Source organism: Capra hircus, chromosome 14 (genome assembly GCF_001704415.2).
Source record: "Capra hircus breed San Clemente chromosome 14, ASM170441v1, whole genome shotgun sequence".
NCBI lineage: Eukaryota > Metazoa > Chordata > Mammalia > Artiodactyla > Bovidae > Capra > Capra hircus.
In genome coordinates this window covers 92849275-92873021 of record NC_030821.1, presented here as the reverse complement: position 1 = coordinate 92873021, position 23747 = coordinate 92849275, and the positions used below count along the sequence as shown (strand labels likewise).

The window sequence follows — 23747 nt, the reverse complement described above, 5'->3', positions numbered from 1 at the left end:
TCTGGGAGTTGGTGATGGACAGGGAGGCCTGGTGTGCTGCAGTTCATGGGGTCGCAAAGAGTTGGACACGAGTGAGCGGCTGAACTGAACTGAAGAACAGCAAAATTCTTCTTCTTGCTACTAATGTGGATTATCTCCATAATTTGGATCCATCTTCTACTATGAATCCAGAAAACATGAATTCTGGACCTAGATCTGCCCCCTCCTGCTGAGAGGCACTTCCCAGGTCTATGTCGTGTCCACCATAAGCAGACCAAATCCACATATCCTCCAAGCTTGTTTGTTGCCCACATGTGGCTCAAGGTAAAGCTGACATTAAGTGAACTCAATCAAAGGTTTGCTGGGGTTTGTACAATCTTAGTTTCCTCTGGACGTAGACATCTTTTAAACATAATTATTTGTTCTTATTGACATATATCACTTAGTTAAAGAAAGTGGAAAGTAGGAAAATCCACTGAGCTAGCTGCTCGCGGCTGGTCCTCAGCTTAAGGTACTGCTCAGAGCATCATTAAAACAGGACCTAGTTCAGTCAACAAGAAATAATTGGTGAGAGCAATTAATGCCTAGTAAAGTTATACCAAATATAACTGTTACATATAAAACTACTACAGCTCTATTCCTAAAGAATTAAAGAATTACACTCTTTAAAAACTAGGAAGTTGAAGGAGGCATCTTCTCCTCTGAGAACTCAGACAGAGATAAACACAAAATTAAAATAGCTACATCAGAAAGAGGAGCTTTGTAAGACTTTGTAAACTGGCAGAAAATGACTTGCAGAAACTAGCAAATCATACAAAGAGAATGAAGTCTATAAAAGCCACACAATTAAAAAGAAAAATTCTGTCGCTTCCTAATTATAACCATGAATTGGAAATGTCAGTGTTCTCAGTACTCTCTATTTTCAAGTTACTGGCTGTTCTGACTTTATTCTAAAAGACAAAAACATGTTTTTTATTTGAAACTTTTTTCTATTATCACTTGCTCAATACGATTCCTACTACGTTTGGTAATAGAAGTATAGACTAGGACACTGAACATCTTTTATAGTATAAGAAAAGAAATGAACCCAGGAAAATAATAAAACTCATCACATTCTGATGTAAACATGTAGCTAAGTCCAGAAACAGCTGCTTGCCTCTGGATAATACATTCATTCATAATAAAATATATAGCTAAAAGATTCTTAGCAAATGAAAACACATTCTGTTTCTTCTTGGCTGAATTTTACTCAGAAAAATGAGACACCTTTCAAAAAAGGATTATTATTTTTATGAGTATATATTTTTAAAATATTCATTTCCTTTAGTGTATGCAAACCCTACAAAATTATTAAATCTATCCCAACAGAATATTAGAGTGAAAAAAAATCATGCCAAAAAATGTATTTAAAATGGTAAAGTCTAATCATGTTTCAATTATACTCAGTTTTACTTTTCACTATTTTTAACCTTCAATACTTGAAGTTCTATGCAAATTTACCTAAAGTGATAAAGTGAGATTCCTAAATTTGTCACTTATATAAGCCATTGAAGATAAATTGGAGATATATAACAGGGTGCTTAAGACTTTATGAAAAAATGTTCCCACACATTATGCATTTAATGAACAGAGGACTGATCAAGTATATTGAGGATTACAAACATGAAATGAAGTCCCCTCCCTCCAGTTCTCACCAGAAATTTCTCCTTCATTGCTTTAAAAACTTTCTTAAATGCCACTAAACTTCACTGAATTCTATTTCCTCCACATCTCTGGCCACCAGCAGAGTCTATATCACCCCAACTGCCTCCCAAAGTCCCTCATCTTCTTCCTACCCACTGGCCACACCACATTGGATCATGATTCTCCCTTCTTTGAAAGGCCTCAAGGGGTTGTTCACAGTATTACATAAAACCCCAAAACCTGAAAAGCCTTTGGGGTGGAACCTCGCTTATCTCCTCCACTGCCCGCCTCCTCACTTTTCTCTGTCTTTCTCTTATTTTTCCAACCCCACTACACAAATTTCCTTATAAGGTCCACTGCATGTAGCATCCTCTGTGCCTAGAATTCCGTTCCGCTGACTCTTCTCCTTGCCAACTTCTCATCTTTCAAGTCTGTCCTTAAATGTCATCTATTCCCAAGTCTTCCTTGAGCCTGCTCCCTGGACAGCTTCCCCTGTATGGTCATCAAGTCTCTCCTTAAATGTCATCTCTTCCCAAGTATTCCTTGAGTCTGCTCCCTGGACAGCTTCCCCGTGTGGTCTCCATCCCTGCACTTGGTTTAGGCCCTAGATTAGAAGGAAGAGTTTTCATCACGTATCTTATTTTGTTGTTAAGATCTTCTCCTCCATACACTAAGTTCTATGAAGACTCTGCTTTGTTCAGCATCACCTCCAGTGCCTGGCGCCAGGCTCTGCATACGGCACAGAGTAAATAAATATTTGCGGAAGGAGAAGGACTAGCCAGATTCACTGCAGAGACAGCAGTGCACTGCTTCCAACCAACCAACTTTAGACATTCAAACCCCCCTTGCTCAATGCTACCTTCTCATCCAAAGCTGATTTGACAGGTTCTCACTGAAGAACTAGACCACAGCCAGGCTGAGTTCAGAACTCAGGATACTCTGGAAAAGATTGGGTATTAATCTACATAATATCAGGAGCACAGAACACCAGGAGGCTCAGGAGGAGCTGAGGGTCAAGATCGGGGAAATCAGGGGAAAGCAGGCTCGATTTCAGCACCCAAGGCATCTCTCCTAGGCTATGCAGAAGAATCCTCAGATTCATGACAGAGGTATGTCTGAGGTGGTGATGGTGTGCCGGTGGGTTGCCCAGGTTTCTGTGTTATCCATGGCCTTCTGCCATCTGTTACTACAGCGAGACATACAGTTCCGGGCATCAGTACTCACAACCTAAAGATCACATGTGGTGAGCAGACCTTAAAAGCACAGTCACACAATGACAAAGGTTGCTGTGCAACTGTTTACAACCTCAAAGACACTTCTGTTTGATCTGATATCCATTATGATGCATAAGTTTGCTATTATATATGTGATTTTAGTGAAAAAACATATTTTCAAGTATAAACATATATGTAGATTTCCTGTAGTATTATGGGAAAAGTAAATATATTAATAGGTATTTTTCAATCATATTTTTGGTCCTCAAAGTAGGCTATTTTAAAACTAAGTTTACTATAAGATGCCACATTTCCATGGTTATTAAATTCATTCTAGTTCCATACATGTTGGTCCTCAGAAGCCACTGTGTTACAATCAAATCTGAAGGAAGACTGTTGTTGCTGAAAAAATCCAAGCCCCTGATATCTGAAAAAGTATGTCTAGTAAAAGAAAAATTTGGATGCAGGCTCCCTGTCAATTCAAGGCTGATTCATCTGAAGCTGTGAGAAGGGAAAAGAACAGAGTGTGTGCGGCACACATGCCCATGTCAAAAGCCTCAGCACAGATGTACCCAATGATCCAGTTCAGGATGTGAGTTCCCGTGGCACAGGAAGACCATTTCTGGGAAGGAGGAAGTGAAGAGGACAGAGAGAGAGCGGCCAAGTAAAATCCTGAGACTAAATAATTTGAATTTTTTATCTAGAACCTAAATTCATTTTTGTTAGATGAATGAAATTGATAATTAATTACAGGACGTACAAATGTCTACCTAGCAAAACAAAAGAAAAATAAGTAAAAATAAATGCTATAACAAAACCACTTTCTCAATTTCTCCAGTGGTAATCAGATAAACCAAAGAATCTCAACAAGATTTAAGAACTTATACCTTCAAGCTCTTTCTGATACTAAATTTCTTTCTGATTGACCTTTAACTACATTGATCCCAGACTCCGAGGTTACACTGATAATTTTTATATGATTCAGTTAGTCTCACAGAGAGAGAGAAAGAGAATTATGTTTATTTTATGGGAATTGGAAACCAAGGCATCAATAACCACAAATCAAGAATGGTTCAATAGTTAAATAGAACTGACTTTGGAATGTGAGTTGTTCTAAAGATGCAGGGATTTCACATGATACACTTACCTAAACATACATATATATTCTTATAAAACTTACAAATATTCAGACAAAATGAACTTAGTAAGAAAAAAACTCACTACAAAGAAAAGATGATGGCTTCACTGGTGAAGTCTACCTAACATTTGAAGAAAAAATTATAGTAATAGTTTACAAACTTTTCCTAGATAGAATACTAGTAAATACTTCCAAATTCATTCTATGAGGCCAGTATTATCCTGATACTAAAATCATACAAAGGCATTATAGTAGACCAATATCCCTTATATATACATGCATAAAAATAATCAGAAATATTAACAAATCAAATAAGGCAACAAATAAAATAGATAAGTGGGATTTATCACAGGTATGTAAAAGTGTTTAAACATGAAAATAAACCAAGGCATTACACCATATTAATAGAATAAAGTTCAAAAAACACATTATTATCTCAATAGATACGGGAAAAGCATTTGAGACAATCCAATTCTTTCAAGATATGAGCACTCAACACACAAAACTTGGAATGAAACATGCTAAACCTGATGAAGAATATGAACTGAAACTTCACAATTAACAGCATATTTAATCAGTATAGAGACTGAGAGTTTCCCTCCTAGTATCAGGAGCAAGACATGTATGTCTGCGATCACCGCATTTTGACAACTAGATGTCCACATGGGAAACTGGATCCTTACCTCACACCGTATGTAAAAAATAACCCCAAATGGATCAAAGACATAAATCCAGGAAACAAAAGTTTAAAATTCTTAAAAGAAAACCTAGGTGGATATCTTTATGACCTTTAATTCGACAAGAAATTCTTAAATACAACACCAAAATTACAAATAATCAATGGAAAATAGAACTATTCAACTTCATCAAAATTAAAAATTGTGCCCTACAAGAAAACAAAAAGACAAGTCACTAAACGAGGGGAAGTATCTGTAAATCATTTATCTGCCAAGAATATAGCATCCATTATATATATATATACATATAAATATATAAATATATGTATATATACATATAAATATATAAATATATGTGTATATATACATATAAATATATAAATATATGTGTGTATATATATATACATCAGGGGCTTCTCTGATAGCTCAGTTGGTGAAGAATCCGCCTGCAATGCTAAAGACTCCGGCTTGATTCCTGGGCTGGGTAGATCCACTGGAAAAGGGATAGGCTACCTACTCCAGTATTCTTGGCCTTCCCTTGTGGCTGGTAAAGAATCTGCCTGCAATGTGTGAGACCTGGGTTCAATCCCTGATTGGGAAGATCCCCTGGAAAAGGAAAGAGCTACCGATTCCAGAATTCTGGCCTGGAGAATTCTATAGACTGTATAGCCCATGGGGTAGCAAAGAGCCAGACATGATTAATTGACTTTCACTTTCATATATATATAAACAATAAAGAAAAATAATCCAATAAAAAATGGACAAAAGATTTGATCTGTATCAAAGAAAGGATACAAATAGCCAATGGGCATTTAAAAAGATGTTAAACATCATTACTGATTAGGGAAACACAAATCAAAACCACAATAAGATAACCATCCACACACATCACACTTGCAAAGATGGCTGTAACTACAAAGACCAACAATAACAAGTATTGACAAGGATGTAGAGAAATTGGAACCCTCTTATATTGTTGGTAGAAATGTAAAATGCCGCAGCTATTTTCAAACACAGCTTGACAATTAAAAAAAAATGTAAACATATAGTTGCCAAATGACCCAGAAATTTCAGTCCTAGGTTTATACTTGAGAGAAGTAAGGACATATGTCTATGCAAAAACCTGTACATAAACGTTAAGGGTCACTTTATACAGCATAAAAAAATTGGAAACAATTCAAATACAGACACAAGAGTGGTGTATATGTTCCACTGTACAAGAGGTATAATGCAATACTATACGGCAATAAGAGAAGTGAAATACTGATAAATGCTATAATATGAATGAATCTTGGAAATATACTGTTAAACCAAGTTATAAAAATGAGAGCATGCTAATCACACATTATGTGATTTGATTTATAATAAATATCCAGAATAGGTGAATCCATAGAGATGGAAAATAGACTAGTGGCTTCTAGAAGCTCAGTTTTCAGGGGAATAGGGATGATTCTAATGAATATTATGTTTCTTTTTGGAATAATCCAGCATTATTTCAAAATTGCATAGTGGAGACAGTTGCACAATTTTGTAAAAACTGCTAACTTTTTGCACTCATTTCACATGCTAGCAAAGTAATGCTCAAAATCCTTCAAGCTGGGCTTCAACAGTATGTGAACCGAGAACTTCCAGACATGCAAGCTGGATTTACAAAGGGCAGAGGCACCAGAAGCCGAATTGCCAATATCCACTGGATCATGGAAAAAGCTAGAGAATTCCAGAAAAACATCGACTTCTGTTTCATTGACTACTCTAAAGCTTTTGACTTTGAAGACCACAACAAGCTGTGGAAAATTCTTAAAGAGATGGGAATACCAGACCACCTTACCTGCCTCCTGAGAAATCTGTATGCAGGTGAAGAAGCAAACAGAACTGGACATGGAACAGTGGACTGGTTCTGAATCGGGAAAGGAGTACATCAAGGCTGTATACTGTCACTGTGCTTATTTAACTTATATGCAAAGTACATCATGCAAAATGCTGAGCTGGATGAAGGACAAGCTGGAATCAAGACTGCAGGGAGAAATATCAGTGGTCTCAGATATGCAGATGACATCACCCTTATGAAAGAAAATGAAGAGAAACTAAAGAGTCTCTTGCTGAACATGAAAGAGGAGAGTGAAAAATCTGGCTTAAAATTCAATGTTAAAAAAATGAAGATCATTGCATCTGGTCTCATTGCTTCATGGCAAATAGAAATGGGAACAATGGAAACAGTGTGAGACTTTATTTTCTTGGGCTCCCAAATCACTGCAGATGGTGACTGCAGCCATTAAATTAAAAGACACTTGTTCCTTAGAAGAAAAGCAATGACTAACCTAGACAGCATATTGAGAAGCAAAGACATTTCTTTGCCAACAAAAGTCCATATAGCAAAAGCTATGATTGTTCCAGTAGTAGTCATATATGGATGTGAGAGCTGGGCAATGAAAAAGGTTGAGCACCAAAGAATTGATGCCTTCAAACTGTGTTGCTGGAGAAGACTCCTGGGAGTCCCTTGGACTGCAAGGAGATCAAACCAGTCCATTCTAAAGGAAATCAACCCTGAATATTCATTGGAAGGACTGACGCTGAAGCTGAAGCTCCAGTACTTTGGCCACCTAATGCTAAGAGCCGACTCACTGGGAAAGACTCTGATGCTGGGAAAGATTGAAGGCGGAAGGAGAACAGAGGACGGCAGAGGACGAGATGGCTAGATGGCATCTCCGACTCAATGGACGTGATTCTGAGCAAGCTCTGGAAGATGGTGAAGGACAGGGAAGCCTGGCGTGCTGCAGTACATGGAGTCTCAAAGAATTAGGCAGGCCTGAGCGGCTGAAAAAGAACACTAACTTTTACCCTTTGAAAAGGTGAACTGCAAGTATGGCATTTATTTATCTATTTATTTTTACAAGCAGGCAACCACCAACAAAACAAAGGAAAACTGAAAAGACTGAGCTGAAGCATGATGGATGTGCCTCCCTGAATCCAAGTTATTCTTGATCATGTCACTGTCAACAGTCATGTAAAAATCGTTTGTCTAAACATGGTTATTCCTTGGCTATACATTCTGTTTCTAAGTTTCTACTCTCTTATTCTAAATTTACCAGTTCTAATGTTACCAATAATTCCAGTTTTCCCAGGGCTGAGGGGGTTCCCAAGACATGAGACTCTCAGCACTAAAACATGGAAAATTCCAGGAAAACTGAGGAAAGTCTGTTCTTGCCTGATTTTTTATAATTTACTTAATTCCTCTTCTCTTTAATTCCTACCATGTTCTCCATCCTGCTTTTTCCTTTTTTTTTAAAAAAAAATCTCAAGTATTTTAATAATGAAGTTGCTCCTAAAATTCACTTTTTAGAGACATAAAATTAATCTTATAGAAATCATTCTCTGTAAAACAACTTTGAAATTAAATTTATCTGAATCACCTTGCATACACTTGAAAATAACACATTATTGTGTGTGTGTGTATATATATATCACTATGTTCAGATTCTTTTCCCTTACAGGTTATTACAAAATACCGAGTACAGTTCTAAGTGCTATTTCACTTGTGTTCATATTTTATTATAAAATAATTGTTCACAAATTAGCATAACTCATGTAAGTCTCTCCTGAGTTTGGGGTATGAATAGCCAACTGCCTTCTGGATGTTTCAGTCAGAGATTTCTTTGGCCACTAATACATACATTTAAGGGGGCTTCCCTGATAGCTCAGTTGGTAAAGAATCTGCCTTCAATGCAGGAGACAAGAGTTTGATTCCTGGGTCAGAAAGATTTGCTGGAGAAGGCATAGGTTACCCAGTCCAGTATTCTTGGGCTTCCCTTGTGGCTTAGCTGCTGGTAAAGAATCTGCCTGCAGTCTGGGAGACCTGGGTTGGGAAGATGCCCTGGAGAAGGGAAAGGCTACCCACTCCAATATTCTGGCCTGGAGAATTCTATGGGGTCCATGGGGTCACAAAGAGTTGGACATAACTGAGGGACTTTCACTTTCAATTTTCACATACATCTAAAGCTAAATCTAAACTTGTTTTAGTGCCTAAATTAACTCTTGCTATGATCACATCCACCTACTCTCTTGAGATAAAGTGAATTATTTCCTCTTCACTTGACTCTATTATCAAAGCTAATGAATCACTGTGCTCTGATTACACCACCCGGAAAACATTCTCAAATCTACCCTATCACTGCCTCGCTTGCCTAGACCTGCTTCCATCCACAGCTGGAACTGATTGGTAGACTGAAGGATTGTCAGTCTTCTAAAATCCATGATCACTTTGAAAAACTAAAAAACCTCATAATGTTAGGTCAACTTTCAAAATACTGTATTAAAACTAAACCAAAGACAAGACCAAGTGTGTAGCCTATCCTTTCCAAGTTACACCAACATCCTCTTCCTTGGGGTTTCCCTGGTGGGTCAGACAGTAAAGCATCTGCCTACAGCGAGGGAGACCCGGCTTCGATCCCTGGGTTGGGAAGATCCCCTGGAGAAGGAAATGGCAACCCACTCCAGTACTCTTGCCTGGAAAATTCCATGGACTGAGGAGCCAGGTAGGCTACAGTCCATGGGGTCAAAAACAGTCGGACACGACCGAGCGACTTCACTTTCACTTTCCTCTTCCTTAAAGACACTGGTGCTGCACCTCCTGAAGCCTTTATAAATCTCTACACCACACCCAAACACATTCACCCCACCCTCCCACACATGCACTCTCACTCACACAAATACACAGCACACAGATACACATACTTGCACACTCTCAAGCTCCAGCAATGAGTACATGTTTCAAATCACCACCCACAACCTGATGTTTTGGGGCACTAGTTAATTACTCCCTTCTTCTAGAGACTTTGTTCTAAATTCAGACTCTGAAAGTTCTTCTCTGACCTCATCAACCCCAAAGATAATAGGCCATTTTCTCTTTTATAGACATACTTCTAATCTTGCAGTTATCATGTAGCAATAGTTAGTTGGATTATATAACTGCTGCTCCCAACTTGAGAGGGCTTTATCTATGCATCTCATACCTAAAGAATAGTAGCTATCAGATTCAATTTGTTCAACTCCACTAATGTTTTTGATCAACATTTAGAAAACTAAGATCATGGCATCTGGTCCCATCACTTTACAGCAAATAGATGGGGAAACAATGGAAACAGTGAGAGACTTTACTTTGGGGGGCTCCAAAATCACTGCAGATGGTAACTACAGTGATGAAATTAAAAGACACCTGCTCCTTGGAAGAAAAGCTATGGCCAATCTAGACAGCATATTAAAAAGCAGATGCATTACTTTGCCAACAAAGGTCCATCTAGTTAAAGCTATAGTTTTTCCAGTAGTCATGTATGGATGTAAAAGTTGGACTATATAGAAAGCTGAAAGCTGAGGAACTGATGCTTTTGAACTGTGATGTTGAAGAAGACTCTTGAGAGTCCCTTGGACTGCAAGGAGATCCAACTAGTCCATCCTAAAAGAAATCAGTCCTGAATATTCATTGGAAGGACTGATGCTGAAGCTGAAACTCCAATACTTTGGCCATCTGATGGGAAGAACTCATTGGAAAAGACCCTAATGCTGGGAAATATTGAAGGCAGGAAGAGAAGGGGATGGCAGAGGATGAGATGGCTGGATGGCATCACCGACTCGATGGACATGAGTTTGAGTAAGCTCCAGGAGTTGTTGATGGACAGGGAAGCTGGTGTGCTGCAGTCCATGGGGTCATGAAGAGTCGGGCACGACTGAATGACTGAACTGAACTGAACTTTGATTAAGTGATGACAACTTAAGCAGCATGCTTAAAATATGACTGAGTGACATTTTAATAATAACTGAAAAAAGAATCTTCAGATCGTTTACATACATGATTATCAAAATACAAATTATATTGACATGTGCAGCCATTGACCTAGACTTGAAAAACAGACAGCACTGAGTGACCTGAACACAGTGCCTCCGTCACTGCCTCTCTCTTTGCCTGCTCACCATGCAAAATCACCATCTCTTCCTCTTATTTTTTTTCTTACATTTATACAAATAAAGTATTTCCACCCACTTAGATATTAAAAGAGTTATAACAAATGCCCCTGGGGTCAATTTTTTTTACTCTCTTGGACTATTATTATCATCTGTTGGCAGCATTTGCTATTCTGCGACACCCTCCGTGACTCCTTCCACCTGGCTTCTGGTCCTCCTACTTCTTTGACCATTATTTCTCAGTTGAGTCAGGGGAGCCTCTTCTTTTACCCACTCCTTAAACACTGGTTTTACTCAGGCACTCTGTTACTTTTTCTAACTCTGTACCCTTTGGTGATGTCATCTACTTCCCCAGCTGAGGGCTTTGGGTTCATATACCCAATTCGTTCTTGAACATATACTCCTGGATAATGCACAGGCGCCCCAAATCATCCTATCAGGATCTGAACTCCTCGCTGCCCACCCTACTGGCTGGCCTGGTTTACTTCTTTATCTCCCCACATCAGCTGCTGGTCCTCAATCACCCAAACAACTGATACAACAGCCCCCCTAAACTCCTTCCTTACAAACCATATTCAATTGACAACTAAGCACTGCCCATTTTTCTTCTTACTGAGCTCTTAAAATGTTTCCTTCCCACACCCTCTGCTACTTCTGCAGGTCAAGACCTCATCCTTCTCTGGACAGTTGCAATAGTACCTTAATTGATCTGCTTGTCTCCAGTTTTGCCCACATCCTATTCATATGCCATTATTCTTATTTCTGCCAAAGTAAGTTATACATATTTTATACACACACATACGCACACATAATGAAAATCTGACGTATTAAAATCCATCAGTGCATGCTCGAAACTAAATGTAGTATTTATTAAATTTTATTTTGATCCAGTTATCATATACAGAAATCTAACCTCATCCTACAGTTGTAACCCAGGATGCCATCTTACATTTTTTGTTCCATTCCAAATGTAAACATAACCTCCACACTAAAAAACTAGCTTTTATTGATCTTCAGCCAGCCCCACTGATAGGTTGTAATGCACATATTTAAAAACACTGGCCTACAGGCTAAAGCCCATCCTTGGTGTCCTCCTCACCCCCAAATTACTGTCATTCTTTTCATAGCAGCCTAGAAAGGGGCTTATATGGAAATAGAGAGCTCAATTTACAAATACCACTCTCTAGAATCAGTAGAAATGAGGAATGGACTGCAAACTTTAAATTCTTCAAGTCACCTAAAGAGAGGTCCACTGTTGTAATTAGTTAAGTGTGGAGTGAAGAAAAAGGATTATCAGAAGAAGAACCCAAAAGCCACTCTCAGTCACTTTATTCAGAGAGGCTACCAGGAAGGTTCCACTAGGTTCACGGTAAGTTACAACAGCTTTCCACTTCAAGGAGTCCATGGAAAGCAGAAGCAAAATAAGAAAAAATAATTAAGGTCTCTTTGGCAAGGATGTCGATTGTTGCTACCTATCTGATAATTCCAATCTTATGTGGACACTGGGCATAAGTGGTACAAATAAAAATGGAACCTCAATATATGAAATATAACACATCTTAAAATTCATGTTAATTCCTCAGAGAACTTTCCCCAAAGTTACTTGTTTTCTAATGCCTGGAATATATGATGGAAAGCGGGGATTGTAAGTTTTCCATGACTTTTCAAAAAAAGTTCCACCATCAAGAAAATGGATTTATAGCTAGAACATGTATAGAACAAAATGACAGCATCATTAAAAGTAGTTCTTCCAACTTAAAACTTTTTTTCAATGCAATTATAAACCATTTTTACTACAGTTAGGTGAAAATTATTTGTGTTCCTTGAGAAGTACTGATCAAGTGTGGAAGATGATATTCACGTACACATAGATAAAATCTATAACCCATTTATGGAGCCTCTTGAAATTTATTTACCCAAGATTTATATCTTAAACCAGAAATAATTGTGTATTTGTGACTGTGTGTATGGAAAATATAAGCATTTAAACATTTTATTTAATTTCAGTTTTGCTAATGGGAATAAAAACTAGACACAGCGAAAGAATTACAAAAATTTACTTTTCTTTTCATAGCCTTTTGACAATCTTATTACTTTATTTTGGTTTTACTTCAAAAAATTGTCAGATAGCTAAGGAAACCTATAAAAAAAATCACTCCTAAGACACATTTCTTCAATGGGTTTTGCAAAAATAACTTGGAAGGAGGCATTTCCCTGGGAGTAACTACTTGGCTGTATTGGTTATGGTAACAGTATTACCACTGCTGAGACATTTTAAGGAAATGTTTAATTTTTCTTACCAGGAGCATGATTTTATTCAGAAGATTGAATAGATTTGCTGCTCCACAGAATTTTAAAGCTCTTTACATTTCACCTTACAGAAATCCACATTTGCAACACAGTTCACTTATTTAGTTTCTCCTCTAATTCCCTTTGGTAGGCCATTTAATCCTTCATGAATATCCACACTTGAGGTTACAATAATAAAAATAAACTGACGGTCCATCCCTCTTTCAGATTGTCCCTGACCTTTACCTGACACAGTGCGAGGGTGGTTATGAACAAGCCATGCACTTCCCTTCTTCCCAGTTAGGAAAGCATCCTTGCTCTGCACGTTTTCATTACTTTCTCGAAAAGGGTCTCAGGCTCGAATCCACGTACTTTCTAAATCCGAAAGGTACAGAGTTTCTGATAGCACAGAGTCCCCCAATACATGTCTCTATCCTATAATTAGCTTCATGCGTCCCATATGACATTAAAAACACTGCTTAATGAAGACGCTTGAAACACAGAGCTCAGTTTCCAGATCATTTTATCTAATTCAGTAGTAGTCTTTTACCCCCAGACACCCCAAAGCAGCCAGAGTTTGCACTCCCACATGCACTGTGAATTAATACATCTGGAACCAGAGATCTGTGTTAGAGACGACAGTTTCAGTCAATAAAGCCAATGCCATACTCACGGTGGAGGCTGGTGGGGCTGGTGTTCAACATTTCTTGGGGCTTTGCAGGCAGCAGGCTTCACCATGTCCCTGACCACACACCTGGGGCGCATGATAGACAGCACAATGCACTATTAATTATAAAATGGGGAGAAACATCTGGAAATTAAACACGGTACTGAAAACAAGTTTAAGGGAACTGTCTGCAAGCCCCTAAGTATTAACCTGGAGGCCCTGAGAAGCCCTGGGAGTTAGGAACCTTCAGCTCATGCTTCCAAGAGCTCAGTTATACCGAGATGAACTCCATACTGGTGCTGGCCTCAGTATTGGATTTCCTGTTTAGTACCAATAATATGATTCTCATTAGGCTTCCCCATAGAAGCAAAGCTGCTGAAAACTTTGGCTTCACCCTATAAAGACATCTGAAAGCATCAACATAGGAGCAGCTGTTGTGCTGATATGTTAAAAACAGGCAGGACTTTCTGCGGCTTTGGCTATTTTATTGAAAGACATGGCATTTTGTTTCATGCCCTTCATCACCACATAGATCTTTCCCTTTAAAAAAATAAAAAATAAAGCAGAGATCTGAGATTGTTCTAAATTCATTCAATCTAGGAAAGGAGGAAGAGTCAGAGGGAAATGTGCTTATATAAAGTGTGTGTGTCTCCATAGAATGCAAAATAAATATGCTAGATGCTTGCACAGTGTGAAAATAGGCAGGAAAAGGTCTTTGGGTCTCAAGTTGTCCATCACAGAATAAATAAATGCAGAGGATGGGTCACAGCTGCAAAGGGCAGCAGGGAGAGATGCCCTTAACCTGATGTCAACAGGACTTAACGGAACACTGGGGAGAATCTCGGCATAAGCCAGAAAACATAGCCCTCTGAGGCTGTCCTTGGATGGCTCAGATATCCCTCCACCTCAGAAGCCTTGCATAAACCTTGGTTTAAATAGGGAAGCCCTGTTTAGAAAGTTGAGACTCTGATTCTTAGACTCTGCTAAATGGAATAACCACATAGGACTTGGGATTCTCAAGCATGAACCTGGTTCTTAACTTGGACAGTGTTTTGACTGCACTTGGAGATCTGACTACCTGTAAGGCCAGTCATGATATTCAAGAGGTGGCTCAGTGAGTGGTGAGATAGTGGCAGATAAACTGCTTTTCCAGAGCTAAAAGCTGCACGGCAAAATTCTCCACTTCTGAAAGAAATGATACAGGCAAACGTGGACACTGCACAGAAACGTGCGTGCACACACACATACACACACACACACACACACACACACACACACACACACACACACACACACACAGAGAGCTAAGTCCAAACAGGATCAAGTAAGACTTAGAAATCAATATATAATGTGACAAGAAAAGAAAACGGTGCCACTTCAAAGCCTCCCCTCCTGGGCTCAAAGGAAAGAAATGTGGTAGCTATCTAGAGTGAATGCTAGTCTCTTAATGGACTGATCACCAGTCGTTGGAGGAGAAGGCCACTCTGGCAGGAAGGTTCAGAGAACATTCAAGAAGGCAGTTGCCAAGGAGAAGTAATACCCCAGGGTATTACTGAGCTATGAAATGTTAATATAACTTACTCAAGTACATCGCACAGGAAGTTACATTTCGCTGCGCTGGGAAATCTTTAGCAAGTCTCACTCAACTAAAAATAGCCCGCATGGCACGCTAAATCTTTACACACATTGGTTTGTGAAAATATCGGAAATATCACCAACTTTGGAGAAAATCTTGAAGAATTCTATGCAGAGAAACCATATGCAAACTTCTGTCTTAGTTCATTTCCTTTTTTCTTTTTTTCTTTTTTCCTCCTGAAAATTCAGGTATTTAGGCAAAGTTTTGGGAAGAAAAGAAATCTGCCACTCAATTAGAGTTTTCCTTCAATATGTTTTAAAATAACTCTTCTCCAATAAAAGTGGATTATTAGCCAGTCTGTGTAAGAAAATTCTCATTTAATCTTAAGAATTCAGTGGTTTTGATTTTAAACTATAGTAACTGGCATATTTCATCTGTCTGCCTATACGATAGAATACTTTTTATTTTTTTATTTTTATTTATTATATTTTTATTTTATTATTGGAGGCTGATTACTTTACAATATTGTAGTGGTTTTTGCCATACATTGACAGGAATCAGCCATGGGTGTTCATGTGTCCCCCATCCTGAACCCCCTCCCACATCCCTCCCCATGCCATCCCTCAGGGTCATCCCAGTGCATCAGCCCTGAGCACCCTGTCTCATGCATGGAACCTGGACTGATGATCTATTTCACATATGATAATATACATGTTTCAACTCTATTCTCTCAGATCATCCCACCCTCACCCTCTCCCACAGAGTCCAAAAGACTGTTCTTTACATCTGTGTCTCTTTTTGTGCCTCGCATACAGGGTCATCATTACCATCTTTCTAAATTCCATATATATGCGTTAGCATACTGTATTGGTGTTTTTCTTTCTGACTTACTTCACTCTGTATAATAGGCCTCAGTTGCATCCACCTCATTAGAACTGACTCAAATGTATTATTTTTAATGGCTGAGTAATAATCCTTTGTGTAAATGTACTACAGCTTTCTTATCCATTCATCTGCTGATGGACATCTAGGTTGCTTCCATGTCCTGGGTATTATAAACAATGCTGCAATGAACACTGGGGTACATGTGTCTCTTTCAATTCTGGTTTCCTCGGTGCGCATTCCCAGCAGTGAGATTGCTGGGTCATATGGCAGTTCTATTTCCAGATTTTTAAGGAATCTCCACACTGTTGTCCATAGTGGCTATACTAGTTTGCATTCCTACCAACAAGTGTAAGAGGGTTCTCTTTTCTCCACACCCTCTCCAGCATTTATTGTTTGTAGACTTTTGGATAGCAGCCATCCTGACCGGCATGAGATGGTACCTCACTGTGGTTTTGATTTGCATTTCGCTGATAATGAGTGATATTGAGCATCTTTTCATGTGTTTGTTAGACATCGGTATGTCTTTGGAGAAATGTCTGTTTAGTTCTTTGGCCCATAAAAATCTCATTTGAATTTCTAAAATTTAAAGCTCTTTTTGGATAATGAGAATAAACACATCAATACTCAAAAACAATGTTGCAAGAATTTAAATGTACTTAATTTAAAATATACTAACTTAATTTATATACTAACAACTTTATTTAAAACAAAATAAGAAAATTAATTTTTCATACTAACTTAAATCCTGATCTCAGGTCTAGAGTGAATCAGCTAGCTATTGAATCTGTTCTCAGGGAGAAAGTGATCAGTTTCAGATTGCTAGTCATTCAACCAATTTGAGGGGCCACTAAGCTATGCCAATATGTATTCCTACATTTTCTACTCTGACTTTCTAAGCTGAAATTGCTTCTAGGGAAAGAGAAGAAGAAGAAAGAAAAAAAAAAAAAACCCTACATTCAGAATAAGATACAGAAAATAATACAATGTCCTCCTCAGATTTTTGTCAGCCTGAATGAATTAGCAATTTCTTTAAAGTTATACTGGGATTGTTTTGTCTGTCCTATTGCAGTTTCAGGGATAAACCAAAGTGGTTTCACCAGTTGTAATGTGTGAAAACTGTTCAGCCGACCACTTCCCATCCTCTCCCAGGCGTTAATCATAACACAACAACAGGGACCCCTCATACTTAAACACCACAGTGATATATCAGCACATTGTAGTGATCAAGGGTCTTCCTTTGCTGTGCGCTAAGGCCCTTCAGTGTGTGAAACTCTTTGCAATGAATGCTCTAGGAACCCCCACCAGGCTCCTTTGCTCATGAAGATAAGAACACTGGAGTGGGTTGCCATGTCCTCCTCCAAGGGATCTTCCTGACCCAGGGATCAAACCCACATCTCCTATTTCTTCTGCATTGGCATGAGGGTTCTTTACAAGTACCACCTTGCAAGCCCCAAGGGTCATCCTTACACATGATTTACTCTGTCATCCAGACACAAAGAGGCCACAGATAAGCCACAAAGCTGACTTTCCAGAAAGGCTGTGGATGGAGAGACCAAGAATCCAAGAGGTGCGACCTCTGATTCCTGCAAAGTCCTCAGTTACTTGGGAAGGAAGGTGGACCCCTCACCATCTTCGTGGTGCTTGAGAGCACCCCTTATCACTCAAGCATCACTGAGGATTTATCCAAATGAGGCATCCTGCAAGCATCTCAGGGAAGCTCCCCCGGACTCCGCCTTCCGCGCGGTTGGGTTTTATGAATGACTGCAATCAATGCTGAACGACTGCCAACTGCCCACCCTTCCCTGCACTGTACACACAAGAGAAACTCACCCTGCCGCAAGCCCGCAGATGAGGCTGTGGCAAGGCTTTCATCTCCCCAAACAGGAACTAAATGTGCTTCCAGAGACTTAGAGTATGTGAATGAAATATTCTCAATGCCTTCAAAAGGCACAATTTACATAATCACTTTCTCTCTTTTGAGTTTCCATTTTGGTGCCTGCAGTCACCAGCCCCTCTTTTGCCTCTCCTTCCCCGCAAAATAACTAAAAAACAAAACAAACAAACAAACAAAACCCTGTTTTATGAAAGTTTATCTCAACAGAGCTTGATGACAAGGTCATGAGTCTAGTGACTGAGCACCGAGCTGTACCGCAGATGATGACTCCTATGCATTTCTGCTCTCCATTTCTGTGGTTTTGGACTTCACTGGGGTTTCTTCTTCAGTGATAGAGACAATTACACTGAAACCAGGCTAGGGGAAAGTGTGTCTGTGCCTACTCCCCGGGTAGGATTGTACTAGTCTGCATTTGTCACAAGAGTTTGTCAGTTACAATGACATCATGTTGAGTAAACGAAATATTTTTCAAACATACAGTATTCTAATTTGCTGACCACCAATCAGACACACAGAAGTAAGGGAAAAATAGGCAAGGAGAGGGCTCTGTAATCAGTTGTTTTCTTCTGAACCTTCTATTCAGCACTTGAGATCCTTACGTAAGACATTAGGCAAAAGGACCAAAATGTGTGCAAAAGCCTTGTCTTCACCCTGATTCTCTCTTAACTGTAGGCATCCAGTTGTTTCCCCAACACTTTTGCTTGGGTTTCCAGTAGGCTTCTTAAAATCAACACTTTCAGTCGGAATCCACCTTTTCTCAGACACCTGACCCTCCAGGGCCAGCACCGTCTTGGCTGGTTGTAAACGGTTTCTCTAGCTGTTCAGGCCAAAAGCTTTAGTCTCACGGCCTCACTTCTCTCACACCTGTGTCCAGTCCATCAGATTTGATTCTCCTTTCAAATACGTGCAGCATTGGCCCATTTCTCCTCCTTCCCCTGTGGCTACCCCAATGGGCTCAACTCTACTTTTCACTGGATTCCTGAATTAAACTTCTCACTGGCTGCTGGCAGAGACCCTTTGGAAAGACAAATCAATCATGACTCCTCTGCTCCAAATCCTGCAATGGTGCCACAGTTTACCCACAAAAATGCAGGAGTGCTTGGAATGTCATCTGGCCTCACATAATTCCCAGTGTTCTCCTACTATCTCCTCCCCAGCATCCACACCCCACTCATGCTACCCCAGCTGCGGTGACCTTGCTGCTGGTTCTCAGACACACCGGGACCTTTCAACCAAAGATTCCCTGCCTGATGTGTATCGGACTAACCCCTCCCCTGTTTGCAGTCTTGGCTCAAGCGTCAGTGTTTGGTGGTTCCTACACGACTTCCCTCCGCACTGCTACAGTCTGCCCCCACCAGACTTTCAGTGTCCTTCGCCTCATCTTGCTCTGGTGTTGGCACTAAGTCCTGTCCAACTCTTGTGACCCCATGGACTGTATCCTGCCAGACTCCTCTGTCCATGGGATTCTCCAGGCAAGAATGCTGGAGTGGTTGCCATTGTAAATCTGCCTCTCCTCTTCAACCCAGCTTGAAATACCAGCTGCTCAAGAGGAAAGATCTCTGTTTGGTTCACTGGCAAAGGCCCAGAGCCTAGAACAGGGCATAGTCACATAGAACATCATAGTCACTCACTACATATTTGTTAAATGAATAAGACAAAATGCTGTATATTTCCAGCTTGAGTTACTAACATGCTAAAACACAGTTATTTACAAATAGATATAGGTAACACTTTTTTGCATGATTACAGCATATTTATATAAAATATCTGCAAAATATAAATTAATGTATGACCAACAAATTTTATGATTTGAATAATCGACTATATTTGTTTTTATATGACATGAATAAGGCTCATTCTCTTTCTAAACAAGAAAAAATGATTAATTTGTGGAAAAGACTCTTTAGTGTCACATTGTTGCTTCAAAACAATGAGACACTATTTAACATCTACTATCCTGCTCTTTTATGAAATAAAACTTTAAAGTAATTGTACATGAGTTAATTCCTTAATAGTAAAGATAGAAAATTAATCCCCCTTTCTATTGACTTTTCTTAACAGTGTAGGAAAGTAACAAACAACTTCTGTTTATTGTCATCTATTTTGACAATGTCCAAGGATATTCAGTTAATATCCTATTTAATCTTCACAACGCTCTGCAAGGAGATCTGATTGTCCTATTTGACAGATTAAATAACTACAACTCTAAGAGATTAAATTTATTTTCCAATGATAACTAACAAATGTTAATATTTTAAGAAGCCAAGATGTGCATCAAGTTTTGTTTGGGACCAAAGGTAATGTCTTTTCCATCATTCAAAGATGCCCTCTGACATTAACACTCAAAAGATGAATGAAAATTAATACAAATCAATCATGAAGCTACAGAGTCCAGTATCCTCAGATATGTTTCAATATAATTGATTTCATGATATAGGCATATTAGAGAAACTATTCAGATATCTCACATAGCTGAGTGTTCTTGAAACATTATTCTAGTATTCCAAGACCATATTCTCCAAATATACCCACAGAACAATTGCGACAGCAGGTGTCAGGTTGGCTAAATTAGAAATGCAGAGTGACCTTGAGATCATTGGGAATGTAAAACTCAAGGCAGGTCATACTGTATATAGCGAAAAACAGCTTATATAAGAAAAAGAGTCAAGAAAGTGAAAAAGTTTTTTAAATTACTTGCAAGACAAATATAATTTGGTCGATAAAAATCTCTTCAAAAATAATTTTCAAAGGAGGTCTTCAAAAGTAATCTTTTCATTTCCATTTACTAATACAGAAAGAGGAAAATTTGAAAATATTATTTTACAAAATGAATTTTAAAAGTTGCATATTTATGTCTACTTAGCAGTGAACCGATAAGTGTGATGACTGCTACCCCTAAGATGAAGGTGAAACAGTGACAATTCTACACCAGCCAGGAAAAGTGGATGTTGCTATTTTGAAAAGCCAGATGTACTAATCACAGATGATCAGGGTGTGTTCTACCTCTGATGTACATCCAGAGAATGCTCAGAAGCTACATAAGAGTGACCTTTATTTTAAAAAAGACAATGAGGACAGGTAAGTTAGGCTCTTAACTGTAAGAAAAGGGAACCCAGCTGGCCAGTTTCCACAGTAAGTGGTGAGGGCAGTTAAATCTCCCTTAACTAGGCCAGGAATTTATTCACAAAACCAGACTAAAAAGTATAGGATTCTAAAATAAAGGTGATAACAAGATATCGATTTGTTACAGAGATTAATGGGTGATTTTAAAGTTGGGAAAAACAATTTTCTCAAAGAACTTATAAGAAGGAAAATAATACATAAGAAATCAAGCCCTTGGTCTTCTGGACCATTCAAATCTGCCTGTTTATCACCTCTCATGTCTCCAGGATGCTAACAGGTTTGGTTCTCTAAGGCCCTAATATTGTTTCCAACATGGCAGCAATATGCCCAATTAACCTTTTACCCTAGCTAATATTTCCTATTAACATAATCAGTTCCTGTCTCCATTTGCCGTTCTTGAAGTGTTACATAGACCTATGGACTTATATCTGCTACCATTCCCCACACACCATCCTGCTGACATTTTTCTAGTTATTAATCTGTGTGCATTCACCAGAAGCCACCTGCTGCCTGCAAGATAGAACATAACTTTAGAAAAAAGGAAGATTACGAGAAAATTCCTGACACTAAACCTGCAAGAGAGAATGACTTGTGTGCATTCAATAGAGGGGAAAAATCTTATCTAGTAAGAGGTAAGGTATTTCCAGCCAGAAGAAACAATCCTAGAATCAAGGCAGCAGAGGCACCAATGAGGCAAGGGAGGCCTAAGCCACCTTCTGGACCCTCCAAGACTAAAAGTGGGGGGTGGGGAGACTTCAGTGGAAACGCAGGAGGTTGAGGGGAAAGAGCAATGTGAAAATAGTGAGGTAAGGTAGGTAGAGAAAAGAGTCATGAGGAAGCTTTTAATTTTTTTATATCTATAGGCACAATTCCAGGTGATGAAGTCCCCCTGGCAAAGGGAGAAATTAAATGGATGGAGAAGGGCATGGCGGAGGATGAGATGGTTGGATGGCATCACTGACTCAATGGACATGAGTTTGAGCAAGCTCTAGGAGATGGTGAAGGACAAGGAAGGCTGGTGTGCTGTAGTCTGTGGGGTGGCAGAGAGTCGGACATGACTGAGTGACTGAACAACCAAAAAGAAAGCATATTGATCTAAAGTGAATGAGAATGGTTGTATCGAGGGATAATCTTGGAACCAGCATACAGGTTGGAGAAGGAAATGGCAACCCACTCCAGTACTCTTGCCTGGAGAATCCCAGGGACAGAGAACCCCAACAGTCCACGGGGTCAAAAAGAGTCAGACATGACTGAGCAAATGCTCACTCACTAACATATGGTTATCTTAAAGGGGAAATTGTTGATAGCTGTTAGTACTTCAATTTCATTCATGAAGAGGACCTCGCCCTGGTCTGATCCATGGATCAGGAAGGTCTCCTTGCAGGAGGAAATGGCAACCCGCTCCAGCATCCCTGCTGGGATAATCCCAGGGACAGAGGAGCCTGGAGGGCGACAGGCCTTGGAGTCCTAAAGAGTCAGACACGACTGAGCAGCTGAGTGCCCATGCCCACACAGTGCCATTCACAGCCAGCTCCTGGGCCTTACAGCCCAATCTGGGATCCTTACTCTGAACTGTGGCTCTGTCTCACGCCGGGCTGAGGGTGGTCTCTCCACCTAAACAAAGGGCCACACGATTGAATGATTGAGACGAGAGAGACTGTTGGGTCAGCAATAATACCAAGTTACAAGGAAACAGTAGCACAGAGAGTCAAGAAGGTAAAACTGTCTTCATTAATCAAAAATGCAATTCAGGAAAACAAGATGAATTTCAAGAAATGTAAACCTATTCAGATACAAAAACTCTCCAATAACAGAACAGGAAGAGGACAGTCAGTGATATCAGCTCACATTTCGGAGTGTCTGCCTTGGGCCAGGAGCTGAGCTGAGTATCCCACATGGCTTTAGCACGCCATCTGCTCACAGGTCATAGGTGGCCCTTGGTGTGACCCAAGTTACATGTTTACTTGTATTACCCTTTCTTCTCAGAAGCACAACTCATTTCAAAAACTACACACTATCTGTGAAGTGCTTTGTTTTGATCAAATAAATTATTCCATTGTCATTCAAGTGTTAGCATGAGACACAAGATTGTAATTGAGAATTTCAAGCTTTAAGCACCTCACATCCTCTTGTGACATTTCAGGATCCTAGAAGAATAGAGAGCTGTCTGATAATGCTTATCTACAGTTTAATGTCCAGGATAAAAAAATTCAATTCAGTAGCAAGGAGGGATGAATGGTATTTGTAAGGATTACTGCCAGAGCTTCTTAACAACTAATGATTTTCCTGCTTTTTATGTGTAACACAAAGTCATAGCTCTTTAAATAATGGTTTTAGGATTGTTCTACGTGTGCCTTTTCTCCACAAGTATTCCTTCTCCTTGCTCATGGGAAGACAGATAGCTAAATAAATATCTACTAAGAGGTCCATAATAGTTCCTTGGTGGGATTTAAGTGGATTTTAAATAGATAAAATGGGGAATTGGAACTTGGAAAAGCATTAATGAAATATTTCAGGTATTGTTTTCAATTAATTATTACTAATTTCTCATCTGATTCACCTGGCTGGAAAGTTAGAGAGAAACTGGAGTCAATCAGATATGAAAATACATTGCCCATGGACTATATATATAAATTTTCATATAAATATGAAAGTGCTCAATACTAA

General features: G+C 39.2%; 1 protein-coding gene across 11 annotated transcripts in view; it reads right to left on the bottom strand.

Moving 5' to 3' along the window:
* The window catches only part of RIMS1 (regulating synaptic membrane exocytosis 1), a 599631-nt gene that overhangs the window by 482974 nt on the left and 92910 nt on the right, over positions 1–23747 (bottom strand). For all 11 annotated transcript variants that reach the window (XM_018058836.1, XM_018058838.1, XM_018058839.1 and 8 more), the window contains exon 2: positions 13609–13689. In XM_018058836.1, the coding sequence (XP_017914325.1) occupies positions 13609–13689 (81 nt within the window). The remainder of the gene's footprint in view (positions 1–13608; positions 13690–23747) is intronic.